This window comes from Elaeis guineensis, chromosome 15 (genome assembly GCF_000442705.2).
Source record: "Elaeis guineensis isolate ETL-2024a chromosome 15, EG11, whole genome shotgun sequence".
NCBI classification, from domain to species: Eukaryota; Viridiplantae; Streptophyta; class Magnoliopsida; order Arecales; family Arecaceae; genus Elaeis; species Elaeis guineensis.
The window spans coordinates 63134905-63160284 of record NC_026007.2 but is presented as its reverse complement, the minus strand read 5'-3'; the positions used below and the strand labels follow the sequence as shown (position 1 = coordinate 63160284).

The following is a 25380-nucleotide window of genomic DNA, read 5'->3' as shown; positions in this document are numbered from 1 at the left end:
TTTGCTATTCTATTTCTTGTTAATCCTTTTGCAATCAATTTTCTTTTATTTTTTTCATCAAAAAAAAAAAGATAATCGTCCTAAATCTCTGTGGAGATGATCCTAACTCACCCTATCTATATAGTTTGAGTTGATTTTTATTCTTGACCGCCTACGACAGCGATTAAACACCTTCCAGGTAAAGGGATTTACTGATGCAGATTAGGCTGGATCACTGGATGATAGGCGATCTATCTCTGGGTATTACACATATGTAGAGGGTAATTTAGTTACCTGGAGGAGCAAGAAACAGTTAGTGGTGGCTAGATCATCGACAGAAGCTGAGTATAAAGCAATGGCCCTAGGCATATATGAACTTCTTTGGCTTCAGAAGCTGCTTCAGGAGTTACAACTTCTGAACAAGTTTGTTCTTCGGTTGTAATGTGACAGCAAGGCGGCAATTGAGATTGTAAGCAATCCGATACAGCATGATCGTACCAAACACATCGAGATTGACCGTTACTTTATCAAGGAGAAGATTGATCAGGGCCAGATCTGTGTTACCTTCATTCGGTCATTTGGTCAGGTGGCGGATATTCTGACCAAAAGACTTAGCTTATCCTCTTTTTCTGGATTGATTGACAAGATAGGGCTTCGAGATATCTTCGTCTCATCTTTAGGGGGAGTGTTGGAAGGGTTGGATCTAATTAGAAAGGTATCTAATTAAGGATTCTTGGATATTATTTCTTGACATATTCTTGTTATTCTCTGTCCATATTTGGGTCTACATATTTGTATTTATAGGCCTCTTGTATACCCTCTTATATATGAAAAAAATAAAAAGAAAATCTTTTCCTCCTCATATTCATCACATCAATTTGCATGTTGGACATAAGGAAACTCTTATTAATGTAAGGAAAATCTTATAATTTCAAAACAATAGAGAAAATTTAGGTCAAAGGATGGGATATTCTGCTGTTTTTATTTGTGCATAAACTAATGCATGATCATGTATGTGTAGAAATCGGGCATGTTGGATCAGGTCGTAGGTCAATGAGGCCGAACTTGACATCCTAACATCTTCGATCAGGTCTCAACTTGACCTGACTTTATCCCCAGCTCCTGAACCCAAATCCAGCCCGATCTCAATCTTTCGAGCTCAAGTTTGAAGTAGGTTGAGTGGGTTAGGCTTGATCAGGTTGGGATGGGTTGGATTGGTTGGAATCGTCCAATTAGTTGGAATAGTTCGACTCAACCCTAGTTCTGAGCCAGGAGGGCTTACAAAAAGAAAAAAAAAAAAAAAAAAACAGAAAAAAAACTTGTACAAGAAAACATAAGATGAATTAAACATCACCACGCTTCCTAAAACTTTATAAGAAGAATTCAATGGAAACTAGTTCTTTATACCTACAATTATCTTGCCAATAATGGATAAGTTGGAACCAAACTTTGAGACTTTGGAAAATAATAGCTTCACCAACACATGCAACTCACCGTCACCATCAGGACTAAGATAAGCTATTGTAGTTTCTCCATTTGAGTTGGACATCAAGACGGAGATGCAAGACGTTGCATGGTCTTGCTTCTCAATTCTTTTTCTTGGCTTCAGCCTTGGCTGAAATCCACATGCAGTGGCTGGTCAATTTATAGCTCAAAATAACCCCAGATGCATGGCATTCGGGTGTTGAATCCCAAACGAAATCATTCCAATTCAATTTTCAGCATCAACTCCCTTCTTAAGCTGCATTTTTTATCCACAAGTACAGATCTATGTGCAGCTATGTACAACGTTTGGTTGCATTTTAGCCAAAAATTCCACATGCAGCCTCCGTCCAAGTTTATTTGGCATTACCATATCAATTGTATCAAACCAATCTAAATTTGAATCGAATTTCTTTATAAATCCAAATATTTGAAACAATTGATCCCAAATCCTGATTTGCCCATAAATTTCTAATTTGGGAGGTGTAGCGTCTAAGTTAGCGGCCAGATTAGTTCGAACCCAAAACAATGTCGTCTTTGTAATGCTTATATTCTAATTCCAATTATAAGACACGGGTGAGTATACTAGGCTCGCACTAAAAGAGATTTAGGTTAAAATTAATGATATGACAGCTTGCATCTGACTTACACTCACATCCCACCATACATCTAAAACAATAGCATTCTATATTTGGAAAGTCACGTGCCAAGCTAAGATGTCTCCCGAGGTAGAATTCACACAAGCATTAGGATTGGGCTTGTTTTCGTTGTCAAAACGTTACTCTTCATCATAATCATAATCATAATCATAATCATAATCATAATCATCGATGATGATGATGATGATTGTTAGTACGCACATGTCAAGATGATCGTCGGAGCGGCCGCCTCAGACCCCACGAGGTATTATCCGTTCTCCCTAGGGGTCCAGGCGCTTTGGCCCAGTGAGAACCCCCGGAGTCACGGTTTTATCCCTCGGCTCCAGACGGAGGAAAAGGTGCCTCGTAAGAGAATGCGTGCTCGTATCCCATTTAAGCATATGACACTACAGAGTTTGACCAATGTGGGACTTTTAAGGGAGGTCTCCCCGCGGCCTGCCCACAACATAGCCCCCCACTCTATGGAGGGGCATGTGCTATACGCAAGGGACGGGTGGCCCCTTCCTGACGCGCCACTGTTAGTGTGCACGTGTCAAGATGGTCGTCGGAGCGGCCGCCTCGGATCCCATGAGGTATTGTCCGCTCTCCCCAGGGGCCCAAGCGCTTTGGCCCAGTGAGAACTCCCAGAGTCACGGTATTGTCCCTCAGCTCCGGACGGAGGAAAAGGCACCTCGTGAGGGAATGCGTGCTCATATCCCACTTAAGCACATGACACTACAGAGTTTGACCGATGTGAAACTTTTAAAGGAGGTCCCCCCACGGCCTGCCCACAACATAGCCCCCCACTCTGGAGGGGCATGTGCTGTACGCAGGGGACGGGTGGCCCCTTCCTGACGCGACACTGTTAGTGCGCACGTGTCAAGATGGTCGTCGGAGCGGTTGCCTCGGACCCCACGAGGTATTATCCACTCTCCCCAGGGGCCAAGACGCTTTGGCCCAATGAGAACCCTCGGAGTCACGATTTTGTCCCTCGACTCCAGGCGGAGGAAAAGGCGCCTCGTGAGGGAATGCGTGCTCGTATCCCACTTAAGCACATGACACTACAGAGTTTGCCCGATATGGGACTTTTAAGGGAGGTCCCCCCGCGGCCTGCCCACAACATAGCCTCCCACTCTGGAGGGGCATGTGCTGTACATAGGGGATGGATGGCTCCTACCTGGCGCGCCACTGTTAGTGCGCACGTGTCAAAATGGTCGTCGGAGTGGCCGCCTCAGACCCCACGAGGTATTGTCCGCTCTTCCTAGGGGCCCAGGCACTTTGGCCCAGTGAGAACCCCCGGAGTCACGGTTTTGTCCCTCTGCTCCAGACGGAGAAAAAGGCATCTCGTGAGGGAATGCGTGCTCGTATCCCACTTAAGCACATGACACTATAGAGTTTGCCCGATGTGGGACTTTTAAGGGAGGTCCCCCCACGGCCTGCCCACAACATAGGCCCCCACTCTCTAAAGGGGCATGTGCTGTACGCAGGGGACGGGTGGCCCCTTCTTGGCATGCCACTGTTAGTGCGCACGTATCAAGATGGTCGTCGGAGCTGCCACCTCGGACCCCACGAGATATTGTCCGCTCTCCCCAGGGGTCCAGGCGCTTTGGCCCAGTGAGAACCCCCAGAGTCACGGTTTTGTCCCTCGGCTCCAGGCAGAGGAAAAGGTGCCTCGTGAGGGAATGCATGCTCGTATCCCACTTAAGCATATGACACTACAAAGTTTGCCCGATATAGGACTTTTAAGGGAGGCCCCCCCACGGCCTACCCACAACATAGCCCCCCACTCTGGACGGGCATGTGCTGTACGCAGGAGATGGGTGGCCCCTACCTGGTGCGCCACTGTTAGTGCGCACGTGTCAAGATGGTCGTTGGAGCGGCCGCCTCGGACCCTACGAGGTATTGTCCGCTCTCCCCAGGGGCCCAGACGCTTTGGCCCAGTGAGAACCCCTGGAGTCACGATTTTGTCCCTCGGCTCCAGACGGAGGAAAAGGCACCTCGTGAGAGAATGCGTGCTCGTATCCCACTTAAGCACATGACATTACAGAGTTTGCCCGATGTGGGACTTTTAAGGGAGGTCCCCCGCAGTCTGCCCACAACATAGCCCCCCACTCTGGAGGGATATGTGCTGTACGCAGGGGATGGGTGGCCCCTACCTGGCGCGCCACTGTTAGTGCGCACGTGTTAAGATGGTCGTCGGAGCGGCCGCCTCGGACCCCACGAGGTATTATCCGCTCTCCCCAGGGGCCCAGGCGCTTTGGCCCAGTGAGAACCCCCGGAATCACGATTTTGTCCCTCGGCTCCAGACGGAGGAAAAGGCACCTCGTGAGGGAATGCGTGCTCGTATCCTACTTAAGCACATGACACTACAGAGTTTGCCCGATGTGGGACTTTTAAGAGAGGTCCTCCCGCAGCTTGCCCACAACATAGCCCCCCACTCTGGAGGGGCATGTGCTGTACACAGGGGATGGGTGGCCCCTTCCTGGTGCACCATGTTAGTGCGCACGTGTCAAGATGATCGTCGAAGCGGCCGCCTCGGACCCCACGAAGTATTGTCCGCTCTCCCTAGGGGCCCAGGCACTTTGGCCCAGTGAGAACCCCCGGAGTCACGATTTTGTCCCTCGACTCCAGACGGAGGAAAAGGCACCTCGTGAGGGAATGCGTGCTCGTATCCTACTTAAGCACATGACACTACAGAGTTTGCCCGATGAGAGACTTTTAAGGGAGGTCCCCCCGCGGCCTGCCCACAACATACTGTTAATGCGCACGTGTCAAGATGATCGTCGGAGCGGCCGCCTCGGACCCCACGAGGTATTGTCCGCTCTCCCCAAGGGCCCAGGCGCTTTGGCCCAGTGAGAACCCCCGGAGTCACGGTTTTGTCCCTCGACTCCAGACAGAGGAAAAGGCACCTCGTGAGGGAATGCGTGCTCGTATCCCACTTAAGCACATGACACTACAGAGTTTGCCCGATGTGGGACTTTTAAGGGAGGTCCCCCCGCGGCCTGCCCACAACATAACCCCCCACTCTGGAGGGGCATATGCTGTATGCAGGAAATGGGTGGCCCCTACCTGGCGCGCCACTGTTAGTGCGCACGTGTCAAGATGGTCATCAGAGCGGCCGCCTCGGACCCCACGAGGTATTGTCCGCTCTCCCCAGGGGCCCAGTGAAAACCCCCAGAGTCACGATTTTGTCCCTCGGCTTCAGACGGAGGAAAAGACGCCTTGTGAGGGAATGCGTGCTCGTATCCCACTTAAGCACATGACACTACAGAGTTTGCCCGATGTGGGACTTTTAAGGGAGATTCCCCCACGACCTGCCCACAACATAGCCCCCCACTCTGGAAGGGTATGTGTTGTATGCAGAGGACGGGTGGCCCCTACCTGACGCGCCACTGTTAGTGCGCATGTGTCAAGATGGTCGTCGGAGCAGCCGCCTCGAACCCCACGAGGTATTGTCCGCTCTCCCCAGGGGCCCAAGCACTTTGGCCCAGTGAGAACCCCCGGAGTCACGGTTTTGTCCCTCGACTCCAGGCGGAGGAAAAAGAGCCTCGTGAGGAAATGCGTGCTCGTATCCTACTTAAGCACATGACACTACAGAGTTTGCCCGATGTGGAACTTTTAAGGAAGGTCCTCCCGCGACCTGCCCACAACAATGATGATGATGATGATGGTGATGATGATATAAAATTGCAACAAGATCCACATGGCTCCCACAGAAGGATGATCCGAACTAATCAAGAAGTATGGTCCAAACAAACTTATATTTTATTTTTTAACGTAGATCGGTTGGACCGTAGTTAGCGTATGATATTTTTGAAAGAGCTTCGGGGTTTAGGGTGCAAATTGATATCTAAAGTTGAAAAAATTACTAATATACTTAGCAATAGAAAACAAATCTTAAAACCTTAGATTTGGATTCTAAAAGGAATGCAAAAATCACTTCTAAAGCCAATGAAATCTACGTACAAGACCTAGCAAAAGCTCACCCTCTTCTTCTTGTTTTTCTCTCTAGATGTCCCCACATTCTTTCCTTCCTTTGCCCCATTTATAGGCAAGAAAGGTAGTTCTAAAAGGAAGTGGGGCCTGCCAGGTTAGTCCTCATGCATAGGTCAATTTCCTCCAAGGTAAATTGGTAGGATAAGATTAGTTGTCTGTGCTAAAACCCAAAATTTCAGCAAAAAAGGTTTTATAAACTATTCATCAAATTATGCCACTAAAAATGATGCTTAACATGTCTCAAAAAAAAAAAAAAAGATGCAAAATGATATTACCCTCCTGTGTATGATAATTGATAAACTTGTAATATAAACTTTGACAACTTTCTTCTGGATCCCTCTTATTTCTGAAAGTAATATTGCACAGTAGAATACGTCTATCAGGTGCTGATCTAAATAAGTTTCTTCTTTTGGAAGAACCTCTTCAGATGCCCCAACTGCAAAGCAGAGGCAATGATGCAAACACTGAGGGACATAATACTGAGCCATGCAACCCTATCATATGTTCTCTCACTCACTTCCCTCATTTCTGTTTCCCTACATCCACAAAGCAAAAGAACACTCAGGCATAAGCTATTTCATTATTAACAGAGCAGATATGGATTGCCAGCCAGGGTCAGTTTACCTGGTCCTAATATATAACAGGTTCTGATGGATTGACTCCACAGTATCTTCTAATTTCCTTAGCTCGAGCTCGACACCCTAAATTTAGCAAACCCACATATCATGTATGTTCACAAGAAGGATAGGTAACAATTGTAATGAAAGTCCTGCATTCCGGCCAGAGAAGTTGATTTTGTAGTTTCAAGCGTTCACCTCAATTTTTTCTTTCTTAGCAACTGAATCCCAGTCCTTTGCTGCAATGCCAATCCTCCAGTCAAGGTTAACACCTGCACCTGCACCTTCATCGCTGCTATCTATCGAGAAACATGCTACATAGTTGCCAGCCTCAGTGGTTGTGAATGCAAACTGACCTATGGTAGCATTTTCTTGGTGATGAAGAGTGTTTCCATATGGTGATGTCACCTGCAAAAGAGAGTTCAATCCAGCAATAAGAAAAGCACAAGCACATCCAGATACTATCATCCGTCTATACTGCTGAATAGAGATATAAATACATTCATCTACAATCACAATTGAGCAATTGCAGTTTACTTATTCATGCCATAGTTAAAGCTGACCTGCCATGGCTCACCAAAACCAAATGAGCTCATTCAGAAGTAAATAGAGAATGGAGAAGCCTGTTTTGGTTTGCATATAAAATATAGTAGGCACATCAGATGCATAAAATAATATACAAAGGAGCAACAGCAAAAGATGTTTAAATGATGTTCCTAGAGCTGAAAATGCAAAAAGTTAGGGTTAAACAAGCAGTAAACATGTTGGTAACCCCTGAGAAAGAATAAAGAAACCACAGCACAACCACTGAGAAATTAGTAGACAGCAGTTCCATTAGTTTCTCTAATACTTTCAGGTAGTTCATAAAGTTCCCAATGATCTGCCATCCATTTTCAGTCATGTTTCCCAGATGTTCACCTATTGGGGGGAAAAGAATTGCATATATGAAGAAACTCTAATTTGATTGGGGAGCCCATTTCCTGGTAAGGTACAAGCTACAATTTACTCTGCAACCTTTTTGATGTGACTGAGTACTTCTAATGTGAGAGCACACTGGTGCAGAAAAGAATGAAACGATTTTAGCACAAAGCCAGTAGCACAGCAGTTTTCCTTTTCTTAAAAAAAAAAAAGGGTTTCTTTGCTTCATCCTTGCTTTACTCTGCTCATCATAAAATTCCAAGTCCACTACCTGTTTAAAATCAGATTATATAATTAGTTGATACACACAATAAGATAGAGGGTACACTTTTCTCTTCAACTTTGGGATGAGACTGATTACTACAGATGCGAAAGCACACAGGTCCACAAAAGCATGAAATAATTTCAGCATTAAGGGTTTTTTTTAAGTGCTTATATAATCAGTTGATACATATAATAAGACTGTGAAAATCAGTTGTTTAAGTGGTAGATAAAGTGGGAACAATTTGGTGAAGAAGGATTATTTCAGGTTGTGGAAAATAGTGAAGCAGACATACTTAAGTCAGATGAATGATTGACAAACAGGAAAACTAGTTTTGAGTCTGCACATTGCACTTACCTCTTCCTAAAAGAGATCAGGTCAAGACATTCTTATTACGACATTGGTTAAGACCTAATGAAATTATTTTCAATTTCAACAACATGTTGTTACCTGGTCTAGGTGAAAATTCACTTGTTAATCATCATCATCACCCAAACCATTTTACATGAAATAAATTCACTTTGGAACATAACAGAATGGCTCCACGCTAGGATTTCTTTTTCCATTTTTTTTTCATAAGTACCAATTGGAAACCCAATGGCAGCTATCTTGATAGTTAGTGCATGCTTTCAAATCAAGTCAATCTTAGGCTAGTCCAGGGATTGAGAAGAAACCTCAGGACTGCATGGTGGATAATTAGTTTAAACATATGCAACCAGGGAACAACCTTCTGAAATCCCCATAATTAAAAGATCCCAGATAAACAAGGTGACATGGTTTGTTATGGGAAATTGCATTCATCTTCTAGGAAACAGAGTCAAGGACCTAAACAGCCTTTTAAGCATCTTGCAAGCCACAACATGAAGTAATCTTAAGCATTACCAAGTAGCATGCAGTCATATAATATGAATTCACATCTGTTGCCTAAAATTTACATGATAATCTCAACATTGGTTTTCATATTATAGTGAAGCAAGCAATCTTGTCAAGTCATTTAGGTTGTCCTAGTTGGTAGAACCCCTTCCTAAGCACTGTTTCCCCATACGGCCATCTCCCCATATCCCTGCTCCTGCACCTGCACCTGCACCCACTTCTGGTAACTAATAGGCAGACTGCAGGGTAAAAACATGAATGCTTAAAGTTTACTTCCTCTCCTAAAGGTTTATCCATTATATTATCAGGAATTGCATTGAGTAACTAATGGCTTAATCCTCCACACCATCCGAGTTCACTTAATTTCCAGGGTGTTAGCTCCCTCATTTCCACTTGAGTTTCCTCTTGCTATAAAATCTAACCTAAATAAATACTGTCAAGAAAGAAATACCGTGATAAATAAATTATAGTAACAACCGCCATAAAAAAACCAAAACTTTTAGGAACTCCTTGACTAAAAGAATTGAACTCTTGAAGAATCTTATGAGAATGCCCTTGAGAGCATGTTTGGATGCACAGGCAGAAACTGCCAAAAATTTTAGGAAAGGTAAAAAATATAATGATGTTCTATGCAAGTCCTACCAAAATGAATTACGATAGCATTTGTTATTTTCAGGATTTATGATCACACACACAACAAAAAGAAACTCCCACGGTCAGAAGCAGCAATCAGAAAATAGATCTTACAAACTGATAATAGTTGGTCATTATGACCGCAAGTTGGGGTCTTTGGGTTTTAAAGATCGGCCTCTAAAGAAACTGATACCATTTAATCCAGTATTATAAGGTCCGACCAACATTCCAATCCAGAAAAACTCTAGCCTTAACTCAGGCTTTTCTGAAAATTAATTCCATGCATCCTTTAGAAATCCTTCTCCACTTGATCTCTAGCCTCAGTGAAAAGTTTTAAGAATTCATCAAGCACATAACGAAACTAATATATTTAGCATCACAAGACAAACCATATTCGTTTTCACCCTGCGACGCAGAGCATGTAAGTAGTTATGAGAAATTTCATGAAACGAGAAAAAAAAAATCAAGGTAAAACAAAATCCAAAAGAATAGAATAAGACGAGGAGGACATCATCAAAAAATTGGCAAAAGAACTCCATGTGATCAAAATTCTTGCCTTTCGATGTAAACAATCGATCCATTCTAATAAACCAATAAAAATTCACAGATCAAAAACCAAAACCAGCCACAAGAACAAACCTATTCTGAGGTCTCAAGGATTAATGAGAGATGAGGAGTAGGAACCACCTTAACGGCGAGAGTGGGGATTCGGGTGTGGTCCTTGGGCACGAGGAGGTATTTGGCGAGCACGACGACGTTGGGCTGAATCTCCTCCGTCACGCACTTGGTCCCCGACGACGGCAGGCTCAACCTCACCGCCGTCGCGCCGAGCGGAAGCAGGATGAGGAGATGCACGGAGCACATCAGCAGCGCCGCGGTGGGTCGCAGGATCATCGCACCGCGCCGCATCGTCGATGCTCGCTTTCTATTTTTTTTTCTCGTGTCTCCCACCGGATCTCTTCCAACTCGATTGCCGAGAGGAACGCTTCTACGGCGCCTGGTCGAGCCGTAGGTCTTTCTGCCTTCGGACACAGCGGGGTAGGCCGTCGGTTATATCGAGGCGCTCGGGAGATGGACGCAGGCTTCGGCGCGTGTGGACTCGAGGAATTCAAAAGGGTCCTCTAGGCTTGACCCGTGCCAGAATAAATTGGACATCCAATCCTGAGGCGATCGGATTGGTTCGGATCCGATGTATTAAAAACTCTTTTAATCTAAATCTAATTTATTTATTAAATAAATTTTTATTGAGCAGAAAATTTATACCAATCTTTAATGAATTAAAAAAATTAAACGGATTGAATGGTTAAGCATGGCGACCTTTATATAAAAGTAATAATAGGTTTAATTAGGGGTACACAATGCACGAATTGAACGGTTGAAAGTAACAGAAGTATTTAACAAATAATCTGCATTTTGCAAGTCTTAATGAGAGTTGACTGCGAATTTCTTTTAAGGTCCATTGGATTCTCATCAAGATCTATTAGCAGTTTGTCTCAGTCCATATTTTTTTTTTTTTTTTTTAATGATTCAACAAGATTGATATAACTTCTAGTTATCCATTATTCATGATATGCTTCTCGAAAAGAAATTGACTGGGCCATATTGATTTAGAACTGGTGGAATTCTTCATTTAGATCACTTTAGTAGTGACCAAACTTATCTCTCATTTGTACATGGAGAGATTGTGCATGAAAAAACATCGTCACTTTATAGACAAAATGTGTAAAATTAATAAAACATTGCTTATCTTTATGAAAAATAGGAAAATAGAAATATAAAACATTGCCAAACAACTGCGTAATTGCAGACCAATGCTAAACTTTTCTTTGGCATCAGGTCTAACATGACTTGGCAACCAATTTATTATCAGGCGTATCGTGGCATCTTGCCAATTACAATTTATTACCCAAGATGCACCATAATTTAATACTCAAGCTAAATCCATCACAAGCTTCCAAAACCTCAAGCTGCATGAAACGCTTTACGACAACTACGCATATATTGAAACCAAAAGCCAAAAAAAAAAAAAAAAGAAAGAAAGAAAAAACTCATATATGGAAAGCACGCTATTTTCCGAGAAAGGTTGGGTTCACTGCTCGAGTATTTGTGATGCAGGAATCCCCACAGCAGTGCTAGATTTGCCAGCATCGGTAATAGCCAGTGGTAACTCGAAGGCCCCAGTCTTCTCGCTGCTCTGGGAGCGCTGGTTCAAGTGATCCTTGCTCTTGCCCCATATGAGTGAGTAAAGGCCAATCACTATAAAAACTGCACCAATAACACTACAAGTATCCAAAGGAAGAAGATGTTAGTGTTCGTTCTCTTTTTCTTTTGCATTTTCCTTTGCTTTGATCCTATTAAGAAAGAGAGGAGATGGTTTTTTTATGGTGATGGGACAAAAATAAAGAAAAATGTAGCTGTGGTCACTATGTTTGTACCCACCTCCCCAGAGTGATATCCTCTGCTAGAACGATGGAGCCCAAAACAGCTGTTATAATCATGCAAAGAGGGTTGAAAGCAGTCACAAAGACTGGGCCTCTCTCCTTCATCACTTTACCTTGCATATAATATGCCACACCGGAGCAAATCACTCCCTGTCAAAACAGAGATTAGAAAAGCTAGCTCATCACAAATTAATATGCAAGTAATTAATTTGCATTCAAGGATTTCTTAGCTCAGTGCTTGTTAAGATCAAAGACAACATTGCAATTATCTTACGGAATAAACAGCAGCGAGGAGTCGTGTGTCCCAACCAATGATCCAAGGCTTGGCACTGCCCCGTTCCGCCACAAGAGCAACCAGGCTGCCCATCAGTGCTCCCATGAGGCATATCAATGTGGTTAAGGTAAGCTCAGCAGGGTATGAGTCTATTGTATTCGACTGCACCAAAACAAGTTGAAACTAATTAGTATTCTACCGTAGTAAATATTTTGCTAAATTCTCGATAATGAATTCTAAGTATGATTACTTGTAGGATGAAGAAACAAGACCAACAGAAGCAGCCACTCAGTAGCATAAGGGTACCCTTGAGCCAGTTGCTGCTGTTCTGATGACCAACCGCAGTATTTTGATGGCTTCGCCCTTTGGACCATACAAAATCTAACACTGGACCTTTGTATAATATCATAAGCACTGCGCCTGCCACTGTAACGATGGTTCCCACAAGCTTTGCTTGGCTACGTCGTTGCCTTAGATTCACCTTTTCCATCCTAAGCATGCACACAGCAAAGTATATATAATTGGTAAAGGATATAACTAATTACTTTACAGAACTAGCTAGTTGTGAACTACTCTTTACCTTAGAACAATGGCCATTAGGAAGGTGATTGCAGGGAGGATGTTAAACAATGCAGACGCGAAGCCTGCTGAGGTTAAGTTGGCCCCCACGTAGTAGAAGTTCTGGTCAAGCACAGGCCTGGCATGGGAGATAACAGTAGTGTCTAGTGGAGCTAAAGATGAAAATAAGTGTATATTATTTAACTGAGATCAAGGTGGAGGTAGATCAGTACTCGAGTAATGCCAGCGCCATTGTTTTGAGGAAGATGGAGAGGGTCATCTTGGGTCTCACTTTCCTGCTGGGGAGAGAGAAGAATGACACATGCAAAGGTCAAACTGTTAGGAGGATTTTTTTCTTTTTTTTTTTTTTTTCCTGATTTCTAACAATGGATGGAAGGAAATTGAAAGCCATAAATGATGTGTCTATTTGTAATTTTGATGCTTTTTTATACATCAAAATGATTAAAGGGTTTCCATCATTATGCATCAAGGTTAGGAGATATGGAATAGTTATATATTGGATCAGGTCCACCGCTTAGCCAGTGGATCTAGAGCAACACAAACTAAGGTGGATAAATTGGAAAATAGCGCCTTCCATACATATTGCTTCATGGATAAACTAGTCCACCAACTCAGCAATAGATCTAGTCCAACTAAAAATATGCTAGTTATGGGTGAAAGACAATTCCAGCTAGTCAGGACAAAAGAGTCTTCTAACATATCCATTATCAACTTCCCTCAGCACTAAACAATTTCCATGACCGTTAAATGCTGCCATCGGATTAAAAGCTGATTTATTATGTCCGTTTTTTGAAAGGAAACCTGATATGATGTGATGTCCAGAGGTTATGTCAGAAAGGATTTCTACTGGCCAAAAACTGGTGGTATTTTAATTTATCTCTTTCAAAGAGAAACGATGAGAATATAGAGTGGCCATCTTCCTATTTAGATGCATAGGAAAGAAAACAGAGAAAATCATGTTTTCTTATTTGATTAGCTCTTAAAATGAGGAATTAAAGAACTTGTCATGCTATCTAGGTCATATGTGATCAAAAGGCAAAATTGGAATAAGAAAACATAGAAATAGTCATTTATGTCTTCAAAACTCTCCTTTGGTAGAATGATTGGGAATAATTAGCTTCTTTTGCTTTTAATTTATCATCGAAATAAAGATTTTATTTGCATTTGTGAGAACTCATGCGGGTATGTATTTAGTGTGTGTTTGAGAATAAGAAAAAGATCGAGAGAGAGAGAGAGAGAGAGAGAGACCTCTCGAACCATAGGGCGAAGGGGGCAATGGCAGCCACGGCGACGGCGTTCCGATACACCACAAGCACGTAGTGATTCATGCCGCGCTTGAGCGATGCCACTGAGATGACATACATCCCAGCATAGCCAACCTGCAAGAACACCATAGCCAAATATGGCTTCGCTTTGCTCACCACCTCACCAAATGCCATTCTGACCACAATAACTATCTCACCTCTTCTGCCAACTCCCAGACACCCCTCTTCTCTTGCCAACCCCTCAAGAATGCAAGGCAACTGAAAGGATCGTTGAGATTTAAATAGAGAAAAGCCAAAGCAGACTACAAAACATGTAGAGAGATATGGATCTTTCTTTTGGGGTTTAAAATTCTCTCTATTGGAAGTGAGGTGTGCAGGGAATTTATTTATTGTTGGAAGGCCCGCCTAATGGAAACTGGGATTAGTGCATGCTGATGCTGGTCTTTGGTGAGTGGTGCTTCATGTTGGGATTTCAGCTGCCTAACAGACCACATACATTTGTTACCACCCTCGATGGAAATTGTGGCCATGCGACGCAGCTGGTTCGGTAAAATGGTGGCATATTATTGATTAGAATTACTCTACTATGTAGACTTTGGATCATTCAATAAAACGATGCCATATCCTTCGATGATTTAAAATTTTAAAATTTTCCACTTGGTTGAGAAGTATGGATGAAAATAAATTATATAATTAACCACGGTTGGTCATTTGGAATCCAATTCTTGCTGGACTTTTTTTAATCTCACCGAAATGATGTGATGATGTTTTTATGAGATGATAGGATAGTTCTAACCAATAATTCCTTCTGATTCTATTGTTGCTTTTCCAATGGCCACAATCTCTATTCCTTCATCCAGTTGAGCCTTTTCAGCTCACTAGGTGCTTTGTGGGCCAGGATTTGGCTGTCCTCGTCGCTTCGTTGCTTTCTCATCTTTTGGATCTATTCTCTCTCTCTCTCTCTCTCTCATATTTTTGAGAGCGTTTTGTGCCTTGCAAATGTTGATTAATATATTAAAAAAAAAAAAAAAATTTCCAACCCAATAAATCAATGTGCTTAATCTAACCCACATGTATTCAGAAACAAATGTATATTATTTACGATCTTTCTACTCAATTTTTGAATATTTTATTTTTTGATTTCTACAAATATATTTATTCTTAATTATTTTTTTTTGATTTATCAAAATATAAAGAACAAGCATACGTTCTAATTGCAACACTAGTTTTATGCTCCACATTTTTTTTTTATCACACGCGCATGTAGCATTTAGACATCTCCACATGCGACAAAGGAGAAGTGCCCACTGAATCACTAAAAGAGAGAAAACAAACAAAGCCCTCGGAGAAGTCATATGCGGGAGATCGGAAGCGGCCAACGAGGACCACTGCATCCCTTCCATGGGTCTCAGGGCACGCCACAAGAAAATACGTAATGAGGTATCTGCGCTCCACCAAGGGAACCTCAGCAGCCATGCCATACTCCTAGAAGCACCTATTCGAAGGCAATTCAGCACTAGATTGCGAGAATCCATCATGTGAATTGACATCACTTTTAACGTCATAAACAAGTGATAAATATAGCCGTACCATACACTTACAAGCACATATTCAAAGGGAATTCAGCACTAGCTTACAAGAATCCATCACTGCCAACCTCATAAACAAGTGATGATATAATCTTTAGACAAAAACCCGGATCACAGAGTGAAAAGGACAATTGGCTTCCAGTCCAGCGCGTTTAAGCGAGGCCGAGGATGGGGCAGTTGGGGACTTCTAATCACGTTCCGTTTTGTAGGCACTGCATAACGCGGTTATGCTTTGGGAAACCTGAGATCCAGCTATGCGAGAAAGAGTTAGTAATGGACCACTAGACAGCGGTGGTTGGGTGGTGGAAATCTGGCCCGCGCGTCCCCATCCCTCCACCTCCACCATCATATATTCGTGAAGCTGCCTTGGGACCTAGGAGCAAGTGCCCCAAGGAATATTAGGTTTATTTTATCCTCCTGCGGCTACAGTTGTATGAACCTCTCCATGACTCCTTGCTGCTTGGTACACACCAATAATCACACAACAAACTGTAATTGGTAAAGGATATTAGTGCCACAGTACCACGGGATAAGTGTTTTCTTACCCAAATATCCGTGCGGCGCCTCAGCATGCTACACATCAAAACCAGCTCTTTTAAATCTTTTCTTCAGACATACCAATAAGCATGCAGCAGTCTAGTCACATAGCCAAACTTGCACTTCTATGCTCCTACCTGGCAACACTGTTGTACTGAATACAGATGACACCCTCAAATGCCCATAAGCAATCCGACCTCTCGGATCAACTACAATACTCATGAGCACATCCGTGCCATAACTTAAACTCTTTCCAAGAGTGCTCCGCAGCTCAACACCTCTGTGTCAACTCTAAGACTTTGCCCCTCAAACCAAACACTGCTCATTCCAGATGTCTTGATTCTTGACATACCCTCGTATCATGAGATAACAACTGTATCACTGATCCGCAACTCACCAAGCTGCCCTTCAATACTACACATACCAAATCCCCATAGCACGACCATGCAATGCCACTACTATGCTTAAGGCTCGGGCAAACCCATCTTTCATGCTGTCCAGCTAAACTACCAAGCTGAAACGACCTGCAGCTCCTTGAAACTACAGATGATCGTACACATCCGAGTCCTCTAGGGTTCGACTAACTAAGCTTCCCCCACAAACTCCTGTACCACGATCCCGGTCTTGCATCCTTGATATGCCTTTCCATCCGTAACCATCTCTGATCCTTGGCCCAACTCCAGGGCACATATTCCGATCGATATATCAAAGCCTATCTTGTTCTCCACAATCGATCGATTTTCGTGGATCTCCGCAAGACATCACCTTGCGATGCTCATGAGACTTGCCTGTTTGGGTAGGCCACACCCTTGCCCGACTAGTCCTCTATCACTTCTTCGCTCCACTACAGAGATTAAGAACGCATAGAGTAGTCTAGACAAACCCCTTAAGGATAAAACCTCGAGATATCCCCTTCCCGCACAATGTGGCCAACTCGTCCAACCAACATTGCCCCGAATACCTCCACATGAGATCATTCGGATGTGGCACCACCATTGCCCACACAACTGTGCCACGGCGGACTTGTCTCCTATGGGTCTTGGGGAGTCGGGTACGCGGTCAAAGCTCCGCGCCCCTCCTCAAACCAAGAGGAATCCTTGAGTATCCACATATATCATGGCGGACCACCACCATTCCAAATATCACGCGTCCCGAGCCCCCCGATATCAAGCCATGGCCATGCCGCTCCTTGGCGAATCATTGCTCTCTCACTACCCCAGCAAGGCATCCCCTAAATCTCACCCTGGGGGTTCCAAATGATCGAGTAGCATTGCAAATTTTGACCAAGCCAAATCCTTTGCAGCACCGTGCTATGCCCATGCTGGCACCCCTTGCGACATGCCTGCGGATAAACCTGTGACAATAGGCTCCCGATCGGACCGTGATTCAATCTGATAATAGAGAATAGCATAGGTCTGTAAGACGAGAACTCCGATCGGTACCTACAAGTAAGTTTACTTGTCGAAGTACGTCCAGTGGAGGATCCTCTGACGGTCAAATTAGTTGGAAACTAGGAATAGAGGAAGGAAGATAGAGGAGAATAAAATGATTAACCCTCAAGGATGCTTGAAAAACTTATCTAAGGATACTTTTCTTCCTTTTTTTAGACTGAGAGCCGGTAGCCATTTTTGAAGGAGTGACAGCTGATCATTTCATAATTATATATACGGGATTTTGTTATTCTATCAATGGCATAGTGATGTTGGCAATCTCCTATCCTTTTTGTGAGATCTTGAGGATTTTCTATGCTAGACGTTCGCCAATGATTTCAGGCCGATATAGTCCCTGCACTAAATCAAGGACATCCTAACTGCACAGGCCACCTCAGTGCTATAGCAACTAGTTCCACCACCATCCGAGATCAACCTTGTATCAGGCATAACTTTCTTTAGATAAGTAACTAGTTTTGGACTATTCTTTGCCTTAGAACAATGGCCATTAGGATGGTGATTGCAGGAAGGATGTTGAACAATTAACGCAGACGTGAAGCTTATGGAGGTTGAGTTGGCCTCCACGTAGTAGAAGTTCTGGTCAAGCACGGGCGTAGCATGGAGGATAACAGTGGTGTCTAGTGGATCGTTAAAGATGAAAAATAAGTGCATATTATTTAACTGAGATCAAGGTAGAGGTAGATCGGTAGCGAAGAAGTGCCAGCACCATAGTTTTGAGGAAGATGGTGAGGGTCGTCTTGGGTCTCACTTTCCTGTTCGGGAGATAGAAGAGTGATACATGCAAAGGTCAAATTATTGGAGGCTTGGTTGGATGGTGGGACTCAAAATTTTATGAAACTTATCTATTGAATCAGTACATCCAAAAAAAGTTTGGATCATAGATTAGGCTAGGTCTATATTTGACAAGTTTTCAGATTCGAATTCTGTAGGGAGAAAAAAATAATCCACTGATTATTGTATCCGTCCAATCCATGAATCTCATAAAATTTTGAGCTCAACCATCTAAATAAATCCTAAGAGATTTTATTTTTCCAATTCTACTTCTGACAATGGATGGAAGGATAAAGAAAGCCATGAATGGTGTGTGCATTTGTAATTTTAATGCTTTTTTTTTCCCCCGCCGCCCAAAACAAGAACGTAAAAGAACTGAAAGGATTGTAGAGATTTAAATAGAGAAAAGCCAAAGCAACAGCGACACCCAGTCTACAAACACTTGGAAGACATGGATCTCTTCTTTTTGGGGTTAAAAAAATTCTCTCTATTGGAGGTGAGGTGTGCAAGATTTTCTTTATCCTTAAAAGGCCCACCTAATGAAAACTGGGATTAGTGCATGCTGATGCCCATCTTTAGTGAGTGGTGCTTCATGTTAGGATCGCAACCGCTTAACAGACAACATACATTTATTACCACCATCAAGATGGAAATTGTGGCCACGCGACGCCGCTGGTTTGGTGAAATGGTGGAGGCGATACGTATGGTGGCTGCCATAAAAGTATGAGCACAAACTTTCAAAAAATTCCCAAGTGCATGCACACATGAATTTTTGGTATGTTCCCTTGCGATTTGGGGTCTACCTTGCAAAATGCAAACTTGGCCTGCAACCATAATGAGCATGGAAATGTTATTTAAACCTCAAAATTAAGTGGCATACACCTTGGATCCCTCAGAAGCAAATCTTCTCCCTTCTTTGTGTGTGCACTTTCAAGGAAAGGCTTGACTTGGCATGCTGAAACACACTTGGCCAATCAACCTAGGCCATAGGATAGGAGTTTCAGATATAGTTTTGTTTGTCAATGTCAGCACCATGTCGACCGGCATAGTAGGTCGAATACCATTCATCGATAGCAATGGTCATTAAATCCAAACCTAGCTAAAATATTTCATTTGTGGAGGTGCTATCAAATGAAGCCAATGCCTAATTGATTAATGGATCCTTAACTGCATTATATGAAAAACAAATATCGAAATGGGATTCAATTGTCCAACAATTTTCTTATCGAGGAGTTAACAGATCCATACAAACACATAAAGATTTAAACACTAGCTTATTTCAAGGGTTCGCCTAGCAATCAAGAAGAAGTCATTGTCATGCATCACATGAAAAATTAGTGATAATAGAAGCTTTCTATGAAAGGGGTCATTGCTTAGCACCATGGTAAAAGATTTGGCTTTACAAGCAGAATGGCATGATTTTGAGTCCTGGTATGATGGGTGTGGAGCATTGGCATGGAAAACCATTAATGGAAACAATTTTCTCATCAACTTCTGAACTCAGGTCCAATTGTGCATGCTCCCTGAACCTGATGTCTTGAAAACTCTGGGAATAATGATTGAACATACTCTTATTTATTTTAAAGATAATTTATATATAGTATAACCCTATTTTCTTTGCATGTAACAACCAATTATGTTTTGTGGATTGTTTTTGCAGACATGAAACAAATATTATTCACTATCATATCCAGGCCATAATATGTCCTATTTTTTTCAAATGATCTCTCTTTATATCATGTTGTGTCTCCATCTTGCATCAACAATTACTATCACATAGAATTTTTCATTTTTTACCTCATTTATTAACTTTTAATGAATAAAATATAAATAACATGTCTTTTTTTTTTTTTGATAAAAGATAGCCCCGCAGGAATCTTGACTTATAAAAAAAAAAAGAACTTACAGGCTTCCTTCCCAAAGGAAAGGGATAAGTACCAAAGGTGCTTACAGACTTTCTATCCACAGGAAGGGACAAGCAACAAAGTAATATATGAAGCAGTACCTTATAAAAAAGACATAACATTCCCACCACCCAAAATAAAAATACATTCGAAAAATATTTACATGAACCTGCACAGCATCCATCATGAATAAAATTTGAGTAACGATGTGGCTGACTTCATGTTTGCCAAGCATGTAATATATCCATCAAACTTAGTAGAGACCATTGTAAGTTTTTAGAATAGTGATAATAACAATGACCTCCTATGGTCGTGGTCCTGAGTAATTCATATGAGTAGATAATATGTGATAGAGCAAGAAGGCATAAACTAAAATGTGGAGAAAACTCAATCTGAAATTTATCATTTATCCTGGCTACCAAAGAAAATAACATGTCTAATTTTTAACCACTTTAGAACAACCAAAAATTAATGGCATCGAGGTAGATCGAGATATTGCAAGCTTACTTATCCACTTTCGATGGATAACTCATCTTATAATAATCCTTCAAAATATCTAACAAGTATTCATAATGATATGAAAGAAATAAAGTAAAAAGTACCTTTTGTGCATATTATTGGCAAACTATGCTATATTTAAATGCACATAATAATGTCCTTCTAAAAGAAACCAATCCTCACACTATTTAACCAAGCATGCATGTTTAGCAATATATTTTTAATAAAATTAATATTTTAATATTGGTTGTAGTAAAGATCACCAACTCATAACCAGACCCCATGTCAGCCAGCCAGTAGTACGAATTAGTACACCCCTACATCAGATTGTATCGGGCCTGAACCAACATAGAAGCTAGCTTCGCTATTTTGTTAAATATTTTTAAGTGAAGCCGACAAATCTATTATCCACTTCATGGTGTATCAGATTTTTTAAAAAATTCGATGAAACAAGCCTGTGTTTCGAACAACGACAGCTATGAGGATGTTTTGAGCCATCTAGCAGCCTCGACGGCCCTCCAATAGCCTCTCTGCCGTCTTCTCCTCTCTCCTCTCCTCCTTTTTTCCCCTCTCTCTTCATCTCTCTCTCTTCTCACATCTCACAAAGGATTGCAGAGATCTGAAAGCTCGACAGCTCTCTGGCAACCTCGATGGGCCACCATGACCCACCGCTGGTATTTTCCTTTCCTTTTCTCTTATTTTTTCTCTTTTCTTTTTTGTTTTCTTCCTTGCATTTTTTTCACTGACGTTCCGAATCGAACATTCGAACCATACTAGTTAGCTGCCGATATGGTTCGGCATGCCCCAAACCACCTCGATTCGAGATTGTTTCATGAATAGGGCTGGAAGTGGGCCGGGCCGAGCCAGGTCATACTTCTGTCCGAGTCCAATCCAAAATTTTTTTCGAATTTCTGGCATGGCTTAGGCTTGAAATTTTTTGAAAGACTCAGGCCGAGCCTGATCCGAACCCAATTGGGCCAGCCCACGATCCACACCATCTCTCTTCCCTATCTTAAAAAATATTAAAAAAAGAGAAAAATCCTGAGCCCTAACCTGTTCCGACCACGATAACGATGATAACTACTAGGTCTCTGATGATCGATGACGACGACCCCCTGGAGCTTGAGCTTGGCTTGGTCGGCACTAGTGATGTCGACGAAGGTGACGTCGGTCTTTGGAACTGCATCAGTGAACTTAGATTTGGGGCAATCAAAGTTCATAGAGCTGTCGAGGCCACCCCCCCTCCAGGTGCAGTGGAAGAGGAAGAAGAGACCGATGAAGACGAGAACAGGAAAGAGGAGGTTATCGATAAAGGTGAAGAGGTCGTTGCCACCGTTGCCCTCAAAGATGGAGATGTCGACACCGTTCATGTCAAGAATATCGATGAGGTCAAGGTCGTTGAGGACGACAATGGTGGCATGGCAGTCATCGATGGTGGTGAGCTAGAGGGCACCGCTGTCTTTGCTAACGCCAACATGCTCCACCTTACCCTTCTACACCAAGGTGAGCGAGAGCTGTCGAGGAGGTCCAAAGATGGTTGGGGCTGGGGGGCAGCCGGGAGAATCTACAACTGAGAAGGGACACAACCAAGACAAATCTTGGAGCATATGTACAGTGGATAGCACATAATTGAGAATTGGTGAAATACAAAGTGTACGTAGCATGGCATGTTATGCACCATGAGATTTAATCGAATTGGATTTTGGGTTTGGACTCAGACTGAGCCAAAGATATATCTAAGCCTGGCTCGAAAAACCAACGGATCCTATAGTTAGATCCAAGTATGATCTAAACTATTTTGGGCCTGGTTCAAAGCTCGGTCTGAGTCCAATTTCAGTCCTATCCATGAATGCTGAGCTGTAGTTTTTATTTTCTTTCTTAAAATGTTAGCATTTATTGTTACAGTCCAGGACAAGGTGCGCTGCAAATACCATGGCTCCAGTGAGCAACTTACAAAGGGATATAGATTTTCTATGCGGAAATGTCGACTGCAGCTCTATAAAACCAAGTGGTGTTTATTTTCAGGCAAACACTGTTAAGGATCATGCTCCAATGTTGTTCAACCTTTAGTAAGGGCTCATGGGTCTCAAGAACCCTCTTGTAAATTTGGTGGTGATGCCATGTTAACTCTATCAAATCCTTGTAAGTTACAAGCTAACCTCATTATGATAATGATATGAAAGAAATAAAGTAAAAAGTACCTTTTGTGCATATTATTGGCAAACTATGCTATATTTAAATGCACATAATAATGTCCTTCTAAAAGAAACCAATCCTCACACTATTTAACCAAGCATGCATGTTTAGCAATATATTTCTAATAAAATTAACATTTTAATATTGATTGTAGTAAAGATCACCAACTCATAACCAAGCCCCATGTCAGCTAGCCAGTAGTATGAATTAGTACACCCCTACATCGGATTGTATCGGGCCGAACCAACATAGAAGTCGGCTTCGCTATTTTGTCAAATATTTTTAAGTGAAGCCGACAAATCTATTGTCCACTTCATAGTGTATCAGATTTTTTAAAAAATTCAATAAAACAAGTCTGTGTTTCGAACAACGACAGCTATGAGGATGTTTTGAGCCATCTAGCAGCCTCGACAGCCCTCTAACGGCCTCTCTGCCGTCTTCTCCTCTCTCCTCTCCTCCTTTTTTCCCTTCTCTCTCCATCTCTCTCTCTCTTCTCACATCTCATAAAGGATTGCAGAGATCTAGAAGCTCGACAGCTCTCTAGCAACCTCGGTGGGCCACCATTACCCACCGCTGGCCTTTTCCTTTCCTTTTCTCTTATCTTTTCTCTCTTTCTTTTTTGTTTTCTTCCTTGCATTTTTTTCACTGACGTTTCGAATCGAACGTTCGAACCATACTGGTTAGCTGTTGATATGGTTCGGCATGCCCCAAACCATCTCGATTCGAGGTTGTTCCATGAATAGGGCTGGAAGTGGGCCAGGCCGAGCCAGGTCATACTCCTGCCCGAGTCCAATCCAAAATTTTTTTTGAATTTCTGGCATGGCTTAGGCCCGAAATTTTTTGAAAGACTCAGGCCGAGCCTGATCCGAACCCGATTGGGCTAGCCCACGATCCACACCATCTCTCTTCCCTATCTTAAAAAATATTAAAAAAAGAGAAAAATCCTGAGCCCTAACCTGTTCCGACCACGATAACGATGATGACTACTAGGTCTCTGATGATCGATGATAACGACCCCCTGGAGCTTGAGCTTGGCTTAGTCGGCACTAGTGATGTTGACGAAGGTGACGTCGGTCTTTGGAACCGCGTTCGTGAACTTAGATTTGGAGCAATCAAAGTTTATAGAGTTGTCGAGGCCACCCTCCCTCCAGGTGCGGTGGAACAGGAAGAAGAGGCCGATGAAGACGAAAATAGGAAAGAGGAGGTCATCGATAAAGGTGAAGAGGTCGTTGCCACCGTCGTCCTCAAAGATGGAGATGTCGATACCGTTCATATCAAGAATATCGATAAGGTCAACGTTGTTGATGACGACAATGGTGGCATGGCAGTCATCGATGGTGGTGAGCTGGAGGGCACCACTATCTTTGCTAACACCGACATACTCTACCTTACTCTTCTACACCAAGGTGAGCAGGAGCTGTCGAGGAGATCCAAAGATGGTTGGGGCTGGGGGGCAGCCAGGAGAATCTAGAACTGGGAAGGGACACAACCAAGGCAAATCTCGAAGCATATGCACAGTGGATAGTACATAATTGGGAATTGGTGAAATACAAGGTGTATGTAGCATGGCATGTTATGCACCATGGGATTTAATCGAATTGGATTTTGGGCTTGGACTCAGGCTGAGCCTGATCTGAAAGACAAATAGATTCTATAATTAGATCCAAATATGATCTAAATTATTTTGGGCCTGGTTCAAAGCTCGGCCAGAGTCCAATTTCAGTCTTATCCATGAATGCTGAGTTGTAGTTTTTATTTTCTTTCTTAAAATGTTAGCATTTATTGTTACAGTCGAGGACAAGGTGCGCTGCAAATACCATGGCTCCAGTGAGCAACTTACAAAGGGATATAGATTTTCTACGTGGAAATGTCGACTGCAGCTCTATAAAACCAAGTGGTGTTTATTTTCAGGCAAACACTGTTACGGATCGTGCTCCAATGTTGTTCAACCTTTAGTAAGGGCTCATGGGTCTCAAGAACCCTATTGTAAATTTGGTGGTGATGCCATGTTAACTCTATCAAATCCTTGTAAGTTACAAGCTAACCTCATTATGCATTGATTTACATGTAACGTCCACATCCTCTTCTTTGGAAACATCATATGTTCTGGTTATCGATGCTTTTAAGTGTTGAGAAGGATGTGCTAAGAAATATTATATATATTTATTGCAACAAATGGAAAGTGCATCCACCAATGAACGTGATGTCAAACTTGGAATAAAAAATCATCAGTCTTTGAAATAAAGAAGGCTTCCTAGTTGTATTGTTTGATCAAATAAAGATTTACCATTATGGTCAAACTTTTGGTCCTAATATTTTGTCTGTTGAACTTATCTAATACTTTACCAAAAAACCTTATCTAATAAATGTCAAATCATCATACCATTACTTGTGATGGAAAATATTCTCTCTCAAAAAAAACTCAAAAGATAAATTTTTATTTTAGATACCTCAATAACTCGATGTAGAGAGGACGA

At 42.4% G+C, this 25380-nt stretch overlaps 2 protein-coding genes across 3 annotated transcripts; both read right to left on the bottom strand.

The window, feature by feature from the left end:
- Window positions 1–6361: 6361 nt before the first annotated feature.
- LOC105058205 (transmembrane emp24 domain-containing protein p24delta3) lies at window positions 6362–10440 on the bottom strand. Its single transcript, XM_010941063.4, has 4 exons — window positions 10086–10440; window positions 6911–7120; window positions 6720–6796; window positions 6362–6631 (listed from the first exon to the last, which is right to left on the bottom strand). The coding sequence occupies exons 1-4, from the start codon at window positions 10305–10307 to the stop codon at window positions 6487–6489; spliced, it is 654 nt and encodes a 217-aa protein (XP_010939365.1). The 5' UTR covers window positions 10308–10440; the 3' UTR covers window positions 6362–6486.
- Window positions 10441–11349: 909 nt separating this feature from the next.
- Window positions 11350–14296, bottom strand: LOC105058204 (WAT1-related protein At1g21890). Of its 2 annotated transcripts, none has more exons than XM_019855055.3 (7): window positions 13941–14296; window positions 12905–12970; window positions 12694–12810; window positions 12364–12604; window positions 12114–12275; window positions 11838–11989; window positions 11350–11677 (listed from the first exon to the last, which is right to left on the bottom strand). In XM_019855055.3, the coding sequence occupies exons 1-7, from the start codon at window positions 14129–14131 to the stop codon at window positions 11488–11490; spliced, it is 1119 nt and encodes a 372-aa protein (XP_019710614.1). In that variant the 5' UTR covers window positions 14132–14296; the 3' UTR covers window positions 11350–11487. The 2 variants fall into 2 exon arrangements, with proteins under 2 accessions (XP_019710614.1, XP_010939363.1); XM_010941061.4 differs by having other exon boundaries at window positions 12905–12967; window positions 13941–14249.
- Between the last annotated feature and the right edge of the window lie 11084 nt (window positions 14297–25380).

Bases quoted from the DNA above. Each gene is read 5' to 3' on its own strand.
- LOC105058204 (XM_019855055.3), bottom strand. From the start codon at position 14,131: ATGGCATTTGGTGAGGTGGTGAGCAAAGCGAAGCCATATTTGGCTATG. The intron at 12,605-12,693 runs GTAAAGAGTAGT...GTGCATGCTTAG, and splicing joins CTAATGGCCATTGTTCTAAG to GATGGAAAAGGTGAATCTAA. The intron at 11,678-11,837 runs GTGGGTACAAAC...GGATACTTGTAG, and splicing joins GAGGATATCACTCTGGGGAG to TGTTATTGGTGCAGTTTTTA.
- LOC105058205 (XM_010941063.4), bottom strand. From the start codon at position 10,307: ATGCGGCGCGGTGCGATGATCCTGCGACCCACCGCGGCGCTGCTGATG. The intron at 6,797-6,910 runs GTGAACGCTTGA...TGCTAAATTTAG, and splicing joins CTAAGAAAGAAAAAATTGAG to GGTGTCGAGCTCGAGCTAAG. The intron at 6,632-6,719 runs GTAAACTGACCC...TTGTGGATGTAG, and splicing joins CTGTTATATATTAGGACCAG to GGAAACAGAAATGAGGGAAG.